Below are 17,934 nucleotides of genomic sequence, written 5' to 3'. Positions count from 1 at the left end.
GTCTTGTCTCCAAGTTATAGGTTCCCATTGCCAAGGTTGGGCGCAGCACTTAACTGATATTGTTATAGGCTACTTATTGATGGAGTAGACATCGATAGAAATCGGCACACTATTGACAACACAACGAAAGAAAGTTGGACACATTCCTGTGGTTTCTTTCTTATCCGAATGATACATTTATTTGGCCTACATAATAATGTCATAAAATTCGCATATTATAGCCTAATAGGCATAGTGGCCGTTATTAAGAAACATCTTAGAATTTATGTAAACTTGGCACTAGGCAATATTAAGATTTTAGATTATTATTATATTGGCCCGTCATTTCTCTTGCGCTCCTACTTCTTTTGGTGGTGTGGTGCGACTCCACGTGGCAACAAATTGAGGATTATTGTAGTAACAAGAACGAATAAACCCAAAGAGCACGCCCTACTCTCTGTGCGTAATGACGCACTTGCGCAGGAGCAATGTCACAGTCGCAACACCGAGACAGCGCCACCGATTTATTCTAAACTGAATAATAATTGTTATAAACCACAGATACGGATGTTCATCCTTATTCCAACAACGATTTGCATAACATTTCCAATCCCTTGGTGAGTATTATTCGTGTGTGTGTAATAGTCGCATAATGTCGCGCTGGCGAACTTTGACTCGAGTTTCGACCAAAGGATGATGTTGATGATGCGGTTTTTTAAAAAGCTCTTGTTTTGGCCAAGTAAATTATCGCAATCAATATTATTTTATCTCCTTCCTGTGTCATGTCCTGTTAAATATTTGCTAAATGCCATTGGCTACAAGGCCATAGAAGTTTAGGAATATGGCGCCTCGATATTTGCGCACATAGGCTATTCAAATTGGTCCCAGTTTTGAGTTGTTTTCTCGTGGGGAACTCATCACTAATTAAATTAGATTTTTACATTCATCGTTTTATTCCATCGCAACGTTCCTTATTTACTAAGATGAAGATTGTCAGGAGGGACCAACAGGCTATATCTGTGCCCTGATGTCAGACAGTCAGCTGGTGTTAGTCTCGAAGGCTACGTAACAGCTGGTCAAAGATGAGAATGATACCTATTCTAGAAAAACAGCAATCATAACATGTTGTGGATGATGAATGAATATCATATTGATAAATTGCCTGAACAATCACAGATATATCACCTGTCAGGAAAACTGTCTCAAAGAACCTGTATGTAGAGCTACTTCACAGTTTCCTCTTTCCAACTGCCCATATGACCTCCATTTAAGGGGTCAAAGGTCACCATAGTGTGCCCTGTGTGTACCTATCTCTCATTCCCCCCCAGTGAGGGTCGTGTAGTGGGGCCCGTGAGCGGCGGATGAGGCTGGGGTCCAGCTTCAGCGGCGCCCTGCAGCCTCCCAATGGTCTCCCCCACTATGAAGGCACTGGTGGACGCTGTGTGGGCAGTGTGGAGCATCGGTGCCTCCGTCTATGACTACATCCACACCAGCGCCATGGAGGAGCGCATCCACACGCTGGAGACCGTCATCACCATTCACCAGTGTGTCATCGCAGCGCTGACCACTGGAGTGGTGGTGCTCTTCACCTACATACTGTTGAGGAAGCATTGAGGGGGAGTGAGGAAGGAGAAGCCACGCAGGGCCCAGGAGGCTAGTTTTGAGGACAACACAGGATTACCAGAGTGATCAGAAGCATTGAGAGTGTGGGTCTGGAAAGTCATCCAGAGCCCTGGAGAGGCCTACCGGCCTACATGGATTAGATTGAGGAGGACTTGATTAACAAGGGATTTTGGCTACTAGAAAAGTTTTTGGCTATTTGGCCTTTATCTCGGCTGCCAATTGTACCATTCTACTGCGGAGGTGTTGCTGGACACTGTGTCTCTGGGAGTCAATGGTTTCACTCACTTTGCACCCATGGAAGATGAAGACATGGACAGAGATGGGCAAAAGATGCATGAAAATGTATCTTTTTACAAATACAAGTTACTTTAAAGACCAATGTATCAAACTAAAATACAAAATACTTTTGCGAAGAATTGTATTTAGAATGATTCATTCTTTAATACAAAATACATTTGCAAGTACATGCCTTCACTACAACAATATTCTCAGTAACAGAAACAAAAACACATTTAACTTGCTATGACTGTAATATGTGGTTGTTTATCTACATTGGTTGAATGCACTGACTAAGTCACTGTGGATAAATGTCTGCTAAATGACCTAAATGTAAAAATGTAATAATTGCAAAGCACACTTGGTATTATTATTGGCCTTATTTTGTGGGCGGAGCTCATCAATAATACCCAGCATGCTTTGCAGGTGTACATTTGTACATTTACATGTTGTTCATTCAGCAGACACTCATATCACACCATAGTGCCGTGACTTCTGATACCAATGCAGGGTGAAAGGGGGCCTCCAAATGTTGAACCGCTATAAAATAAAAAAGGATATAGAAAATGTATTTTGAAAATATAAATGACAGGTCTCAAGTATGTTACAAACTACATTGGATTGTAGTTCAGGCCAGTGAAATACAAAATGACAAAATACTCAAAAGCAAATGAAATATGAATTTCAATTACATGTAACAGGAATACTGCCCATCTCTGGATGTGGGGATGCTAAAACCACAGCGACGACACAGCCTGCAGATTGTAAACTAATAACGCACTAAAGGGATGATAACTATCATTAGGATTGACTGCCTTAATATGCCTCAAGTGGTTTCACTCCCCAGATGGAATAACATTATCAGTTAGTTAGGTTTTTATGTTGGCTCTAATTGCTTATCCCACCTGTATGATGCATTGGAAAATTGGAAACTCCCTCTTCAAAACCATGATTGTACTAGGTGCCAGCCCAACAGTCTATACAGGTCTATAATTGGAAGTCTTGGTCATGAAGATGAAAGTGTTCACTTAGAGGTTAACTATTATATCACCCAGTGAGGGAGAGTGAATATCATGGGACGGGCTGAATGTATTCTCAAAAGGCCTTATTTGTTGTAGAAAACTGGCCTCAAGGTTCTCCTGTGAATTCCTCTGTAGGAGAAGGAGTTTCTGTGAAGCACTCAAAGGTCAATACACTGGTCGCCATGAATGCCATTTAGTACCGTACATGTTCTTTGATAAAACTCCTTTTAAAGCATGTTTATTTGATTGCTAAAATAAATCATTGTAGATAGTCTTGTAATGCAAGACTTTGTAGTGGCATTTCGTGGCGTTAGTTGAACATGGCTACAGCTGTGAAGGTTACGTCACTAGAAAGAGTATTTAGAAGCATCCTTACCTGTCAAATGTGAATCAACCTGAATGTTTTGGTACATTGTTTATAAATGTTTCAGTAATGATCACTCTTAACATTTAAAAGGGTATAAAACACATTGTAGGACTTAATATATTTATGGCAGTTTAAGTGCAATGTTATGTTGTATAATTCATTTAAATTGTTCACTTGCTACAATATGACGAATACACAATGTTTGCCCTCTCATCTTGTTCAGATTGCCAAAATGGGCCTCAATGGAATGTTTCAGGTATATCAAATGTGACTTACAGGTGACAAACGGCCTCCATGGCAACAAAACATTTAATCACCTCCTGGATCTTTGTGTGAATGTACAGTGCCTTCAGAAAGTATTCAGACCCCTTGACTTTCTCCACATTTTGTTAAGTTACAGCCCTATTCTAAAATGGATTAAATAAAAACATTTCCTCAGCAATCTACTCACAATACCCAATAATGACAAAGCAAAAACAATTTCATCGATTTTTTTTGCTAATAAAAAAAAGATATGTAAATATTGTTTCTGTTTTTCATGACTATTCAGACCATTTGCTATGAGACTCGAAATTGAGCTCAGGGGCCTCCCGGGTGGCGCAGTGTTCTAAGGCACTGCATCGCAGTGCCACCAGAGACTCCGGGTTCGAGCCCAGGCTCTGTCGCAGCCGGCCGCGACCGGGAGGTCCATGGGGCGACGCACAATTGGCCTAGTGTCGTCCGGGTTTTGCCGGTAGGGATATCCTTCTCTCATCGCGCACTAGTGACTCCTGTGGCGGGCCGGGCGCAGTGCAAGCTAGGTGTACGTACGGTGTTTCCTCCTACACATTGGTGCGGCTGGGTTGGATGCGCGCTGTGTTAAGAAGAAGCAGTGTGGCTTCTCGACCTTCATCTCAAGCCTGTTGTAGCGATGAGACAAGACAGTAACTACCAACAATTGGATATCACGAAATTGGGGAGAAAAAGGGGTTAAAAATAATAAATAAAATAAAAATAAAAATTGAGCTCAGGTGCATCCTGTTTCCATTGATAATCCTTGATGTTTCTACAACTTGATTGGAGTCCACTAGGACTTAATATATTTATGGCAGTTTAAGTGCAATAATTGTTGTATAATTCATTTAAATTGTTCACTTGCTTCAATATGACCAATACCCTATCATCTTGTTCAGATTGCCAAAATGGGCATCAATGGAATGTAAATTCAATTGATTGGACATGATTTGGAAAGGCGCACACACACACCTGTCTATATGAGATCCCACAGTTGACAGTGCATGTTAGAGCAAAAACCAAGCCATGAGCTCAAAGGAATTGTCCGTAGAGCTCCGAGACAGGATTGTATCGAGGCACAGATCTGGGGAAGGGTACCAAAACATTTCTGCAGCATAGAAGTTCAAGGAACCACCATGACTCTTCCTAGAGCTGGCCATCCAGCAAAACTGAGCAATCGGGGGAGAAGGGTCTTGGTCAGGGAGGTGACCAAGAGCCCGATGGTCACTCTGACAGAGCTTCAGAGTTCCGCTGTGGAGGAACAGCACCACTAATCAGACCTTTATGGTAGAGTGGCCAGATGGAAGCCGCCACTCAGTAAAAATATAAAAATAAAAAAAAAGGCACAGGACAGCTCGCTTGGAGTTTGCCAAATGGCACCCAAAAACTCTCAGACCATGAGAAACAAAATGCTGCAGTCTGAATGCCAAGTGTCACGTCTGGAGGAAACCTGGCATCTAAACGAGACCTGAAAATAGCTGTACAGCAACGCTCCCAATCCAACCTGACAGAGCTTGAGAGGATCCTCAGAGAAGAATGGAAGAAACTCCCCAAATACAGGTGTGCCAAGCTTGTAGCGTCATACCCAAGAAGACTTGAGGCGGTAATCGCTGCCAATCGTTCAACAATGTACTGAGTAAAGGGTCTGAATACTTATGTAAGTGACATTTCACTTTTTTTTTAAAGAAATAGCAACAATTTCTGAAAACCTGTTTTTGATTTGTCATTATGGAGTAGGGTGTAGATCGAAGGGGTAAAACTATTTGCATTTTAGAATAAGGCTGTAACCTAACAAAATGTGGGAAAAGTCAGTTTCCAAAGGCACTGTAATGGTACTAAGGATCAGGAGAGTGCAATGTTCTGACTACAGATAAGTCTTGTGTAGAGCTAAATCTGTTTACTCTGTAATCAAGAAAAGGTTTCACAAAGCACTGGTTGGTGATTGGACATACTGCCATCCCTACGCTCCAATCTGAGTAAGCAAGTCAGGGGTCATTCAGGGACAGGGTCATAACACTCACATGTATGTAAGTAGTCATGTGACGCACTGGTTATTAAGACAGAATAACGATAATCCCATGTGCTACAATGTGATATTGACCTACAGACAGAACACTGTAGAAACACCCTGACCAAGGAGACTATTCATGGTTTTATTTCAAGTTAACAGTGACAAGGTTAATGTTTTGTAAATACATAATGTTATTCTTACTGATGTGTACATTAACATAACTATCTTCAAAATGAAATGATTCAAGTTGTAAACTTGCATGAAACACCACGTCGTATACAAAATGCAAGGAAATGTAAAGTACAAATGTAACTTGTCATATAAAAACAGAACAGCTTGTTAACCCTGTCTCTATGTAGTTGCCCTTAACTACAGATCTACCCTAACCTTAACCATTAGGTTGATCAAATATATCTGACTCTGTATCAGTGGTTAGATCAACTTCTACCTACTCATCCAAACTGCAGTAAGTAGTTTCCTACAACACTGTTGGACCAGCGGGGGGGGGGGGGGTCAGGTGTGTTCTAGATGTGTCCAGTCTGCAGCAGGGTGTACTGGGCAGTGAATCTCTCCACACTCTCCCCCTCCAGCATCTTCATGGCTCTCCAGTGGATCATCCCACAGTTTTCTGGCTGGCCGCTGGGCCCAAGCTCCTCTCGGATGTACTCCAGCCACAGATCTGGAGGGAAAAAGCCATATACAGTCCTGAGTGACCATCTCAACTTACTTTATCCCAGAAAACTACATGGAAGTAAAGGTTTATATGCATGCCATACTAAAACACCTCAATCAGCTAATCAAAGTTGCTGTTGAATCAGGTGTGTTAATGTTGGGCTGGAATAAAAGCCTGCAAACCCTGTAGTTCCAACCATGTGTGTCTTGTTCATTCTTCTACTGGCCTACTGGAAGTCTTTTAGTTGTTAGTGAAGCAACTGACATGCAATTATCCCCGTGGGACTGCGGCTGCTTTGAATGCGCTTTTCAGAATCTCACCATCATCTGTGGAGCCAAATTCCCTCAGGGCTCTCTCATAGAAGTCCCTCAGGTTGCTCATCTTGGGAGTCTCCTAAAAGAACAGTCACACCATTCCAGTTAGTACACCCGCCTTGACAACGACCATAGGAGTTGGCTATGCAGGACAAACAGATCTGAGAACAAAATCCTAACAGTAGTGAATAGGTAATCCCTCGATACAACATTTTGTACATAAAGCCACAACAATATGTGGCAATATTGGAACAACAAGCTAGTTTGAGACTATGCTTTGGTTGGTTGCGACATACATTTGTTAGAGCGTGGACATGTGTTCTTGTTTCCCCATCCATTGTGACTCAACTCACTTGATTTTTCTCCATCTGGATCATTCTGGTGAAAAAGGCCTTGGAGAAGGGCCGGCTCTCATGCAAACTGGAAAATAAGAAAAGGTACAGCTTTGATTTTCCTTCTACAAAATGCTGAACGTAAATGCGTATTAATAAGTCATCTAAACGAGGATACCTTGTTGTACAAAATAACTACTGTGAATTAGAATCATCATTGTAATGATTGCCTTCACAATGCAGAACTGGTGGGAAATGAATAATCTAATAGTACTATTCATATTCAGTACCTTGTGAAGGTCTTCCTGGCTTTCTTGTAGCCTCCGGCCCTGTAGGACCAGTCAAGGTACTTCTCCTTTATCTCCATGGAAACGGCAGGCACCACAGACAGCAGACCTCTCTGAGAGCAGAGGAGAAACGAACCGTTACAACTAATTCTCATCCAACCAGACATTGTATGTAGGGAAATATGACTGTGTTTACACACATTAGTCTTTTGACCAATCAGATCAGCGCTGAAAAAGATCTGATGTGATTGGTCAAAAGATCAGAATTGGGTTGCCTAACCCTAATTACATAAACACAGCTTATGAGGCACTACTGCTTTTGCACTATGACACAATGGAGGCTAAGAATGACATAGAACCAGAAAAAGCTTGGTCAAATCACTGTCTGGACAGAGCTTTGAATTATCACAAGTGTAAACTGTTATTGTATTAAAATGTCATAAACTAATGTAATTTGAGAGGTTGGGCTTGGTTCTGTACCTGAAACAGGGCCTCAGTTTCCACTGGGCTCTGTGATGTCATGCTCCACTCCACCTGCAGCTGCCACAGGGGCAAACTCAACTGGCAACAGACAAGACCAGGGTGGTTAACATCAAGTAAGATCTTATTTTACATATAGACACATATACACATATTTTCATGGGTTGCTGGGCTGGAAAATTGTTACCGGTAAGTACACAGATTTTTTTATTTATTTAACTAGGCAAGTCAGTTAAGAACAAATTCTTATTTTTCAATGACGGCCTAGGAACAGTGCCTGTTCAGGGGCAGAACGACAGATTTGTACCTTGTCAGCTCGGGGATTTGAACTTGCAACCTTTTGATTACTAGTCCAACGCTCTAACCACTAGGCTACTCTGCCGCCCCAAACATTTTTGTAACATACTCCCTTTCTCATAAATCTTAGTCAAAATGTTTTTTTTACATTTTACTATATTATTTCGCAACTCACATTCCCGGATCAAATATGTCTTTGTGACTACATAATTAAATAACGAATTGGAGGGTGACCATACCATCAGCTACCAAAGCTTCTCGTTAGCCGCCCCTTATATTGCACAACACTCGTCATAACATTGATAGACTAGCTACAAGATCCATATTGCAATAAATTGCCTGAATTGATGCAATAACAATAAATAAAAGGATATGTTAATAACAATGTGCACCAGTTGTTTTAAACTACTATTACTAATTGCCCCATAAACAATCAACCATATTAGCAAACCTTTTCATTTCTCTAGTATAGGCTACTTAGCATGACGAAAAGTGATCGGTATGGTCGGTGTCGATAATTGATCGGTTTATCATCCCAGCTCTACTACATACTACCCACTGGGCACAGATGTCAGTTCAACGTCTACGAACGTGAAATCAACAAAGTCCTGGTACCTGGTATTAGTTATAGGTTTTTACAGTACCTGAAGAATTTACCTGTAAGGAAAGTCTACCCGGTATTAGTAAATGGGGTTTAACAGTACCTGAAGCCATTCTGTCAGATTGTCTGTCATGTCATTTGACCACAGGAAAAGGAACTACCACGTAAATACTGCACTGGGGGGTTTGATTGAATTGAGCCCTTCCAGTCATATTGGAACTGGTTTCTAGCAGGGAATAGCAGTCATTTGATGAAGTTCATATGCTGTAGGAAATTATCTGGGACAGAGTTGGAGCTGCCCCACTTTCACAGCAGCCCTTAGTGACCGTGTATGTGTGTGTACCTTGGGATTCACGTGTTTCAGGGCGTCCTGGAATAGCTTGCCTGTGGCGCCACTCCCCAGATGCACCATCGTCTGCAGGGCCAGGCACCACACGTCCACAGATTGTCTGTAGCGCTGGGTGGCTGCCATGGCAACCGCAGCGGTCTGCTCCGAGTCTCCTGATGAGAGTAAGACCTGCAGCTGAACAGACCGATGGAGGGACACACGCACAGGAAACCGTTACATGTTGTGAACCTCATGTATCCTATTGGTTGCTATGCTGTATGTTTGTACGTTAGAAAGCCTATGTTTATACACTTGCTGTCCTAGATTTACTCTTGCCATAAGACATCTTCTTACCCAGTTCTTGTAGAAGTCCTCCTTCAGCAGTGAGGAGTCGTGGGCACGCTGAAGCACTGCCAGCAGCCTCTCCTGCCTCTGAGGGATGCCAACACACACACAGGCCAGATTTCAGTCTTAGAAAACCCTTCACTAAATTTCACTAATATACTAGATCATCAATCTATCAATATTCTTCCCTAAAAAAAAGTGCTCATCGGCAATTATAGTCAACGGTTTGAAATGTTAACCTTCTCCTTCAGCTCCTGGACGTTGGTTTTCCTCTTGAACCTCTCCAGGCAGAAGGACACGTAGCACGCCCACATGGCCTCTGGAACACAGCAGAGAGACCACCCATCACTAGGGTTGTTGCGGTGACCGGCAGTCATGAGTCATGACCACAGTCAAATTCCACATGAAAGTTGAGTCACGGTACTCTCCTCCTATGCTCTCTGTACATGAAAAAGGCACCGATGCGTTGGTAGTACCCAACTCGCTAACGATGTCAGAAGGCTAACGGCCTGCTACCCAGCGCTTCATTGTCCCTCTAATCACTCTGAAATGAATGCAAATGTAGGCTACATTGTTTGACCTCACTATGATCGATCAATTTGAAGAAGTTCAACAGCAGATTGAAACAGTGGAAAACATGGTCGTTGTGGATCTTGTTTCAAAGCCAAACAACGAAAAGGGACAGTGCTTTCTAAGGTGATGATTCATGCAAAGCATTTAAGACGTCGCAGTTATACAATACTGCATATTAAGCACAGCAGAAAAACATGTTATTTTTATTTTTTTTAACTGATTTTAAGATGTACTTGGTACATAATTGGTGTAGGCTACAAACTATAGTAATCCCCTTTGAGTGTGGACTGCAGTATTATGCATACTGGATGGACTGGTTACCTTATGCTACCCTCTAAAACGTTCTCTCCATCAGTCTGGGAGAGAACATATAGGCCTAGGACGGTGTTCCCCAAGCCTGGTCCTTGGGTAACCCCAACAGTACACATGGACAAACACACCATATTCAACACATTGAGGGCTTGATGATTAGCTGACAAGCTGAATCAGGTGTGCTTGTCCAGGTTTACAATACAAATGAGTTCTGGAGGACCACGGTTGGGAAACACTGGCCCAGGCCATGTGTTTTTTCGTTGATTGTGCAGGGAGGCCATACAATTATAGTGAATTTGTATTTGATGTTATTAGGACTTTGAATAACCTAATAATATGGCGTTTGAATTTTTGTTTTTTAATAGGCTGACATATTACCTTTAGCTACAGAATATTTCACCACCGTGCGTTTCCATTTCCTCCTCATTCCTTTCTCCAGCGAGCAGAGAGAGGAGGCATCGGCAGTTTCATGAAATATGTTTTGTTGTGAAAACGTGACTATTGATGTTCCTGAATAGATTTCACTTGGTAGCGGCAGGAAACAGGTTTGGAGACACCATGGCATACAGTTTGAACGGAATACGACCCGTCACACAGCGAGAGGATGCTCCTCAAACAGTGGTTGATGCGTGGAGTGAAAGTTTTCTTAAAAGCCCAGACATTTCTATATGCAATGTGTGAAAGCAGAGTTTTACTGGTTGCCACAACAAACAGAGGATACCAGTGCTACTATATTATTCAGCTGCTAATATACTATTCTGAAATACATTTTCTTCATATCATATTTCTTTACACCTGCCTAAAATAAATGATGGATTTGTGATGGTGTATATTAGTTGGATTTTGTTCCAAAGGCGGAGGCCTGGAGATGCTAACCGGGTTTGTTAATTAACCGTCAGTTGGCATGACAGTTACCGTCTGACAAAATGTAATGACTGCCACAGCCCTACTCATCATTTACAGAGGGAAAACAATCATGGTGTTTGTAGAGATGGGCATGAGTAATCGAGTACACAAACAGACGTCAAAACATGATGTTCAACCAGATTTTTTCTTCTTCAAATACGGTAAAACTATTTCTCGTTTATTTCAGAACTTCTCAATATTAAAATGTGTTATATTGGGAGTACGGGGTTAACTATCACATTACAACTTCTTTATTTAAGATTTTAAAATGGCAAATATTTGATGGCAAGTGCTTCTGATTGGCTGGGGGGGGGGGGGGGTTCAGGCACAGAGTGAAATGGGCACCATCAGCATGTCGGCCAAACGCAGTAAGGGTTGAAAGTATATTGCATAGTTTGCAATGCAAATATCAAGCTCTCCTGTCATAGCACAAGTAACATTCTCGGAGTGGGACAAGCAGCAGCAATCTTGCACAGCATCTACTGTCACTGAAAAGCACCGCTGAGATCCCACCAGAGCCGAGCAGTTAACACAGCTCATTACTGTTTCAATGAATGATTCTCAAATGGCTTGTTTTTTTTATTGACTGAATAGATATGGGGCGATTTCAGTTGATATTTACTTAGTCCTTTTGATTCCTAACAGAGGGCTTCTACAAGCACCACCACCACTGAGGTTACTGCCTTTTTTAACATTGTGTTCCACAATATAATCAGTTGATATTACGGTTTCAACATCTTAAATGGCACTTGTTTTTTGACTGAATATATATGGGGCAAGTAACAATTAGGATTTATTAGGCATTGTTGCGCACTGTTGGCATACAGACAAATGCCCCCAAAAAATCCAGTGCAGGCCTTGTTCTAAAAATATATATTTTTATTTGAATACTCGAGTACCAGGAAAAAAAACTCATGCGAGTACTCGAACAGTAAAAAAAAAAAGAGTAAAATGCCCATCCCTAGTTGTTTGTGACCAATATGATTTGAAGCAGTGTCACCTGGACCCCAGATGACGGCATTAGCCCACCCAGGTTTTGGAAGCAAATGTAACTTTTCAGGTCTCAGGCAAGGTTACCCATCACGAACGTGGTCCTCGAACCTCCTCCGTTTCACTTCATCCAACACGTCACTTCTGTCGAGTTGTGTAATTATTGTATTGTGTCTGTGTTGAGGTCTTTATTTGCATTATGTTATGTCTACCTGTGTTAAGTTTCGTGTTGTGTCTTACCCGTGTGCTTGTAATGTGTTGCGTTTCTGTCTAACCTGTGTTGGTGTACGTACCGGTGTTGATGTGTGCATTTCTGTTGGTTGTGTGTACGTACCGGTGTTGATGTGCATTTCTGTTGGTTGTGTGTACGTACCGGTGTTGATGTGCATTTCTGTTGGTTGTGTGTACGTACCGGTGTTGATGTGTGCATTTATGTTGGTTGTGTGTACGTACCGGTGTTGATGTGTGCATTTCTGTTGGTTGTGTGTACGTACCGGTGTTGATGTGCATTTCTGTTGGTTGTGTGTACGTACCGGTGTTGATGTGCATTTCTGTTGGTTGTGTGTACGTACCGGTGTTGATGTGCATTTCTGTTGGTTGTGTGTACGTACCGGTGTTGATGTGCATTTCTGTTGGTTGTGTGTACGTACCGGTGTTGATGTGCATTTATGTTGGTTGTGTGTACGTACCGGTGTTGATGTGCATTTCTGTTGGTTGTGTGTACGTACCGGTGTTGATGTGTGCATTTCTGTTGGTTGTGTGTACGTACCGGTGTTGATGTGCATTTCTGTTGGTTGTGTGTACGTACCGGTGTTGATGTGCATTTCTGTTGGTTGTGTGTACGTACCGGTGTTGATGTGCATTTCTGTTGGTTGTGTGTACGTACCGGTGTTGATGTGCATTTCTGTTGGTTGTGTGTACGTACCGGTGTTGATGTGCATTTCTGTTGGTTGTGTGTACGTACCGGTGTTGATGTGTGCATTTCTGTTGGTTGTGTGTACGTACCGGTGTTGATGTGTGCATTTATGTTGGTTGTGTGTACGTACCGGTGTTGATGTGCATTTCTGTTGGTTGTGTGTACGTACCGGTGTTGATGTGCATTTCTGTTGGTTGTGTGTACGTACCGGTGTTGATGTGCATTTCTGTTGGTTGTGTGTACGTACCGGTGTTGATGTGCATTTCTGTTGGTTGTGTGTACGTACCGGTGTTGATGTGCATTTCTGTTGGTTGTGTGTACGTACCGGTGTTGATGTGTGCATTTCTGTTGGTTGTGTGTACGTACCGGTGTTGATGTGCATTTATGTTGGTTGTGTGTACGTACCGGTGTTGATGTGCATTTCTGTTGGTTGTGTGTACGTACCGGTGTTGATGTGTGCATTTCTGTTGGTTGTGTGTACGTACCGGTGTTGATGTGCATTTATGTTGGTTGTGTGTACGTACCGGTGTTGATGTGCATTTCTGTTGGTTGTGTGTACGTACCGGTGTTGATGTGTACATTTCTGTTGGTTGTGTGTACGTACCGGTGTTGATGTGTGCATTTATGTTGGTTGTGTGTACGTACCGGTGTTGATGTGTGCATTTCTGTTGGTTGTGTGTACGTACCGGTGTTGATGTGCATTTCTGTTGGTTGTGTGTACGTACCGGTGTTGATGTGTGCATTTATGTTGGTTGTGTGTACGTACCGGTGTTGATGTGTGCATTTCTGTTGGTTGTGTGTACGTACCGGTGTTGATGTGTGCCTTTCTGTTTGTTGTGTGCACGTACCTGTGTTGAGGCCGTTGAGGCCCTCCTCGTAGACCTGGCAGCAGCGCTCCTCTCTCCTGGCGATGTCAGAGGCCCGCCCCTTGGCTGTCTGAAGCTCCTCCCCCACCGTCGCCTCCAGCTCCCGCTTGGCCATGAAGTCCCACGTCAGTGAGTCGTCTGTGTATTTGCTCTGCAGGCTGAGGACAGGACATTCAGCATGGTCAGTGTGAGTCATGTTGAAAAATGAATACAGAGATCAGCAACCCAAAATGTAGCCGTACTCTTGTATAATGGTGTCCTGTAGTTCTTTAGTGAAGTCAAAGATGGCGGCGATGGTCAAAAGAGACAGGATGAAATCGGCTCCTGTGGACAGCACAGAGAAAACCATTAACATCTCCAAAACACTGTCTCTACTCTCTTAATAACCAAAGTAGACATACGGGATGACTGTTAGGCAATACAAATGGCATAGAACAAATACAATGCGATGGAATACAGCTCACCTTGGATTTTCCCAGTAGCATCTCTGTACACCAACTCGGCCAGTTTGCCACTCATGATCTCAGGGGAGAACTCGTACCCTCCCTGTACAGTGAAGAGGACAATCAGTGACCCAGTACAAAAGAAGAAACTCAAAAGGTGTGTGTGTGTGTGTACTCACCAAGTCCATCTCAGCCTGCTCCAGCTCCTTCTGTTGCTTCCTCAGTTTCTCAGCGTGCAACAGCTCCATACGGAAGTACTGTTCAGATAGAGACACAGGTATCAATCATCCTGGGGGTTTTAACAGTGGTCCTGCTACATTTAGGCTTTTGTGTGCATTCATGTTTGCTACCACAGCACTTAGATTTCCATAGCATCTCAGCTTCGAGCCAAATATGGTAATTCTTCAATTAATTGAAAATCAAATGCCACTCTGTACCTCTTGGTAGACCTTCTTGCTTTCCGGGTGGAAGCGCAGGGCACGCAGGAACAGGTGTCTGGCGCTCTCTGACAAGTTTCTGTCCTCCAGCTCGCTCTTGGCAGCCATGATCCAGAGGGCTGGAGAAAGGAGAGGCAATCAATGATTCTGCTGACTAGGCTGTCATCCAATCAAACAACTGGGGCAATGATAGGACCCTGTGTAGTGTAGATAGTGGTCCTTTGCAGCTCAGTTGGTAGAGCACGGCGCTTGTAATGCCAGAGTAGTGGGTTTGATTCCCAGGAGTACCCATATGTAAAATGTATGCACGCATAACTAAATTGCTTTGGGTAAATGCATATGCGAAATGGCTTACTATTATACACTAAGTGTACAAAACATTAGGAATACCTGCTCTTTTCATGACAGACTGGCCAGGTGAAAGTTATGATCCCTTATTGATGTCACCTGTTAAATCCACTTCAAAATCAGTGTAGATGAAGTGGAGGAGACAGGTTAAAGATGGATTTTTAAGCCTGGAGACAATTGAGACATGGATTGTGTATTTGTGCCATTCAGAGGGTGAATGGGCAAGACAAAAGATTGAAGTGCCTTTGAACGGGGTATGGTAGTAGGTGCCAGGCGCACTGGTTTGTGTGTGTCAAGAACTGCACCACTGCTGGGGTTTTCACGCTCAACAGTTTCCTGTGTGTATCAAGAATGGTCCACCACCCAAAGGACATCCAACCAACTTGAAACAACTGTGGGAAGAATTGGAGTCCACATGGGCCAGCATCCCTGTGGAACACTTTTGACACCTTGTAGAGCCCATGCCCCGACGAATTGAGGCCGTTGTGAGGGCAAAGGGGGGGGTGCAACAATGTGTTCCTTATGTTTTGTACACTCAGTGTATATTACAAGGACATATGCCATTGACGTGGTATGTCACCATAGTATAATGATGATAAATCTACCTGGTTTCTCAGGATGAATGGCAAGCATGGAGGAGAACACCTTGCTGAGTTGAGCCTTTGTGTTCTATTTGAGGAGATAACAAAAATAACCGTTTCAGCACCAGAACACAACATTTATTCAATGTTTATCAGTAAAGAACCAAAGAGAACTTAAACTTACCCATTTCTTACAGAAAGCAATGTGAGAGAGCCACAACTGCACATCATCCTGCAAAAAGAGGAGATCTAATGTGTCTGTCCATTGACTTCTTTGGTGCCTTCTGCATAGCGCTGTTTGATATATTCAACATCCCGTAGCTAATAGCTAGGTCATATAGGGCTTGTACAGTACCTTCCATTTAGTTGTGGCCCTTCTGAAAATGCTGTTGATCCTCGAGATGATGGAATACTCTATCTCCTCTCTTTTGAACTGATAGCCGATGCGCTAAAAATGAAACATGATGAGGAACAAATATGAACTCCTGATACAGATATTAAATATTTCCATAGAACTTCAAGTGGATTTGCAGGATTTCATTGGTTGTAAACTATAGCACGATACCGAAAGTGGATATTATTATTAGTGGATTCTGTCGTTGCCATGGCGCTGTAAGGCAGCCAAACAGAGAGCTCTGTATATATATATATATATTTTTTTTTGATAAGTCATTGAGTGTTGATTGGATATATATATCTGGTTGTTTCTACCCACAAGTGATGGCAAGTCTGCTTGTTTAGGCTAGCTAGATAGCTAGCTGCCGACTAACGTTTGCATTTAAAAGACGCATCAGACTCAGCACCGGCTTCTATGTAAATTAAAAAGTGGAACATTGCCTGTCCGACCTCGGAAACAGACAACTAGGCTTATATTAAGCTCTTCCTTATAAGACCTGACTGCATTGTGGAAATGGTAGAGTGTTCGTAGTGAGGATGACTACTGCTCTGGATTGATGTGTGGTGAGCTTTTTTGTGCCATAGTAATAAGTGCAGAGACATCACCCAAGTGGGTGCACAAGTCCAGGCTACAGAGAGGTTGAGCTGAGGACGACATCAGGGCCACCAAGCCAACTCCATCACAGGAAAGCTACAGATAGGCTGAGGACAACATTATGGCCAGCAAGCCAAATTAAATGCATCACCATCACACCAATGGGTTGCCAGAAGCACCAGTCTGCCATGAGCTGGCACACGGCGGAACCCTCCGAAGCTGGCTTCATTAACATCACTTTCATTGTTTTGTTAATCTACCTAATTGTTATTCTCTTTATTTGTAGGCCTATACCACAATTGAACTTGTAGCTGCAAATGTGTAGCCTACAAAATTAAATGAACCAATGAAACAAATCCAATCCAAATCATGTATATAATAGTTAATATGAGATTCAAAACTTACTGATCTTCTCTTCTTTATCAGCTCTAACACATTGATTTCATACTGAAAGAAATAAAACAGATTAATAAATTGTTATTGTTTTTGATTGACCATACTCACATTTTCAAGCTATATTCACTGGTATTTGGCACTCACCTGAATGTATGCAATGAAGTCAACTTTGGTTATGATCAATCGATGCAGTTTGTATTCTAAAGCTGTCGCCCTTTTTAGCATGGATCTGTAATTGGAAAATTAATCGGATTTAATACAACTTCAAAGATTTTTGCCAACATTGCTAGTTGGCTAAGCTAGAGTGGTTTTCATCTTACTTGACTTCTTTTTTGCTGAACAGTCCCACTCTCTCCAACTGTTCCAACTCTGGGATTCGATTCTCGATCCGCTGTTGGACTATCTCAGCCATCGTCACTTACTTGGTGCTTTAATTTTGACTGCCTTCTGTTGTAAATGTTATTAAAGTATTCCGTAAAAACAAGAATAGTGAACTAAATTAGCCCAAAAGCATTTTTCACACGTGTGGAAGTTGTGATTGCTGTACTTCCGGTTCCGTGCTTCAACTGGGTCCGTGCAAAAACATGTGAATTTACAATAAATTACCGTTTGACAAGCGAAAAACTCGGTATTGGTCTTTATTATTAGACCATGCATTATAATCAGATGTAATGGTCTGCATTTACATTCACCATAAAACTATATAACATAGACAGTACATTTCCTATTTCATCAGTTTTCTGGTTTGCATAAGTTTAGAACTGAGAATATTTGGCAACAACTGTTTCTGCAACATGTGTATTGATTTATAATTGGCACCAGAAATATGCAAACGGCTAGGCAGAAAAGTAAACAAGCTTCACGAATCGTGCCCGGTTGGTGGAAAGATTTCCCGCAAAATCGTTGAAAAGCAAGAGAAAGCGAGCGGCAATTTGCCTCTTCCACCGAACATGATGGTGTCACTTAC

General features: G+C 42.3%; 1 protein-coding gene and 1 long non-coding RNA gene across 2 annotated transcripts; one reads left to right on the top strand and one right to left on the bottom strand.

The window, feature by feature from the left end:
- The first annotated feature begins 111 nt into the window (after window positions 1-111).
- Window positions 112-3,788, top strand: LOC110493576. Its single transcript, XR_002469173.2, has 2 exons — window positions 112-596; window positions 1,308-3,788. It is a non-coding gene; the product is annotated as an uncharacterized LOC110493576 (long non-coding RNA).
- A 1,891-nt stretch (window positions 3,789-5,679) lies between these two features.
- On the bottom strand, window positions 5,680-17,823 carry utp6 (UTP6 small subunit processome component). The gene is made up of 19 exons (XM_021567927.2): window positions 17,288-17,823; window positions 17,112-17,196; window positions 16,977-17,018; window positions 15,936-16,028; window positions 15,765-15,812; window positions 15,605-15,668; window positions 14,652-14,770; window positions 14,394-14,471; window positions 14,236-14,317; window positions 14,014-14,095; window positions 13,754-13,929; window positions 9,448-9,527; window positions 9,218-9,295; window positions 8,879-9,058; window positions 7,638-7,718; window positions 7,161-7,270; window positions 6,892-6,958; window positions 6,545-6,617; window positions 5,680-6,230 (listed from the first exon to the last, which is right to left on the bottom strand). The coding sequence occupies exons 1-19, from the start codon at window positions 17,377-17,379 to the stop codon at window positions 6,076-6,078; spliced, it is 1,785 nt and encodes a 594-aa protein (XP_021423602.2). The 5' UTR covers window positions 17,380-17,823; the 3' UTR covers window positions 5,680-6,075.
- Between the last annotated feature and the right edge of the window lie 111 nt (window positions 17,824-17,934).

Source organism: Oncorhynchus mykiss, chromosome 17, assembly GCF_013265735.2.
Source record: "Oncorhynchus mykiss isolate Arlee chromosome 17, USDA_OmykA_1.1, whole genome shotgun sequence".
NCBI lineage: Eukaryota > Metazoa > Chordata > Actinopteri > Salmoniformes > Salmonidae > Oncorhynchus > Oncorhynchus mykiss.
The sequence above is the reverse complement of the archived record's forward strand: the minus strand, read 5'-3'. Positions and strand labels throughout refer to the sequence as shown.

Coding starts and splice junctions, on each gene's coding strand:
- utp6 (XM_021567927.2), bottom strand. CDS start 17,379: ATGGCTGAGATAGTCCAACAGCGGATCGAGAATCGAATCCCAGAGTTG. Junction 17,197..17,287: donor TTCAGCAAAAAAGAAGTCAA/GTAAGATGAAAA, acceptor TTCCAATTACAG/ATCCATGCTAAAAAGGGCGA. Junction 9,528..13,753: donor CCTCAACGGCCTCAACACAG/GTACGTGCACAC, acceptor GCTGTGTTCCAG/AGGCCATGTGGGCGTGCTAC.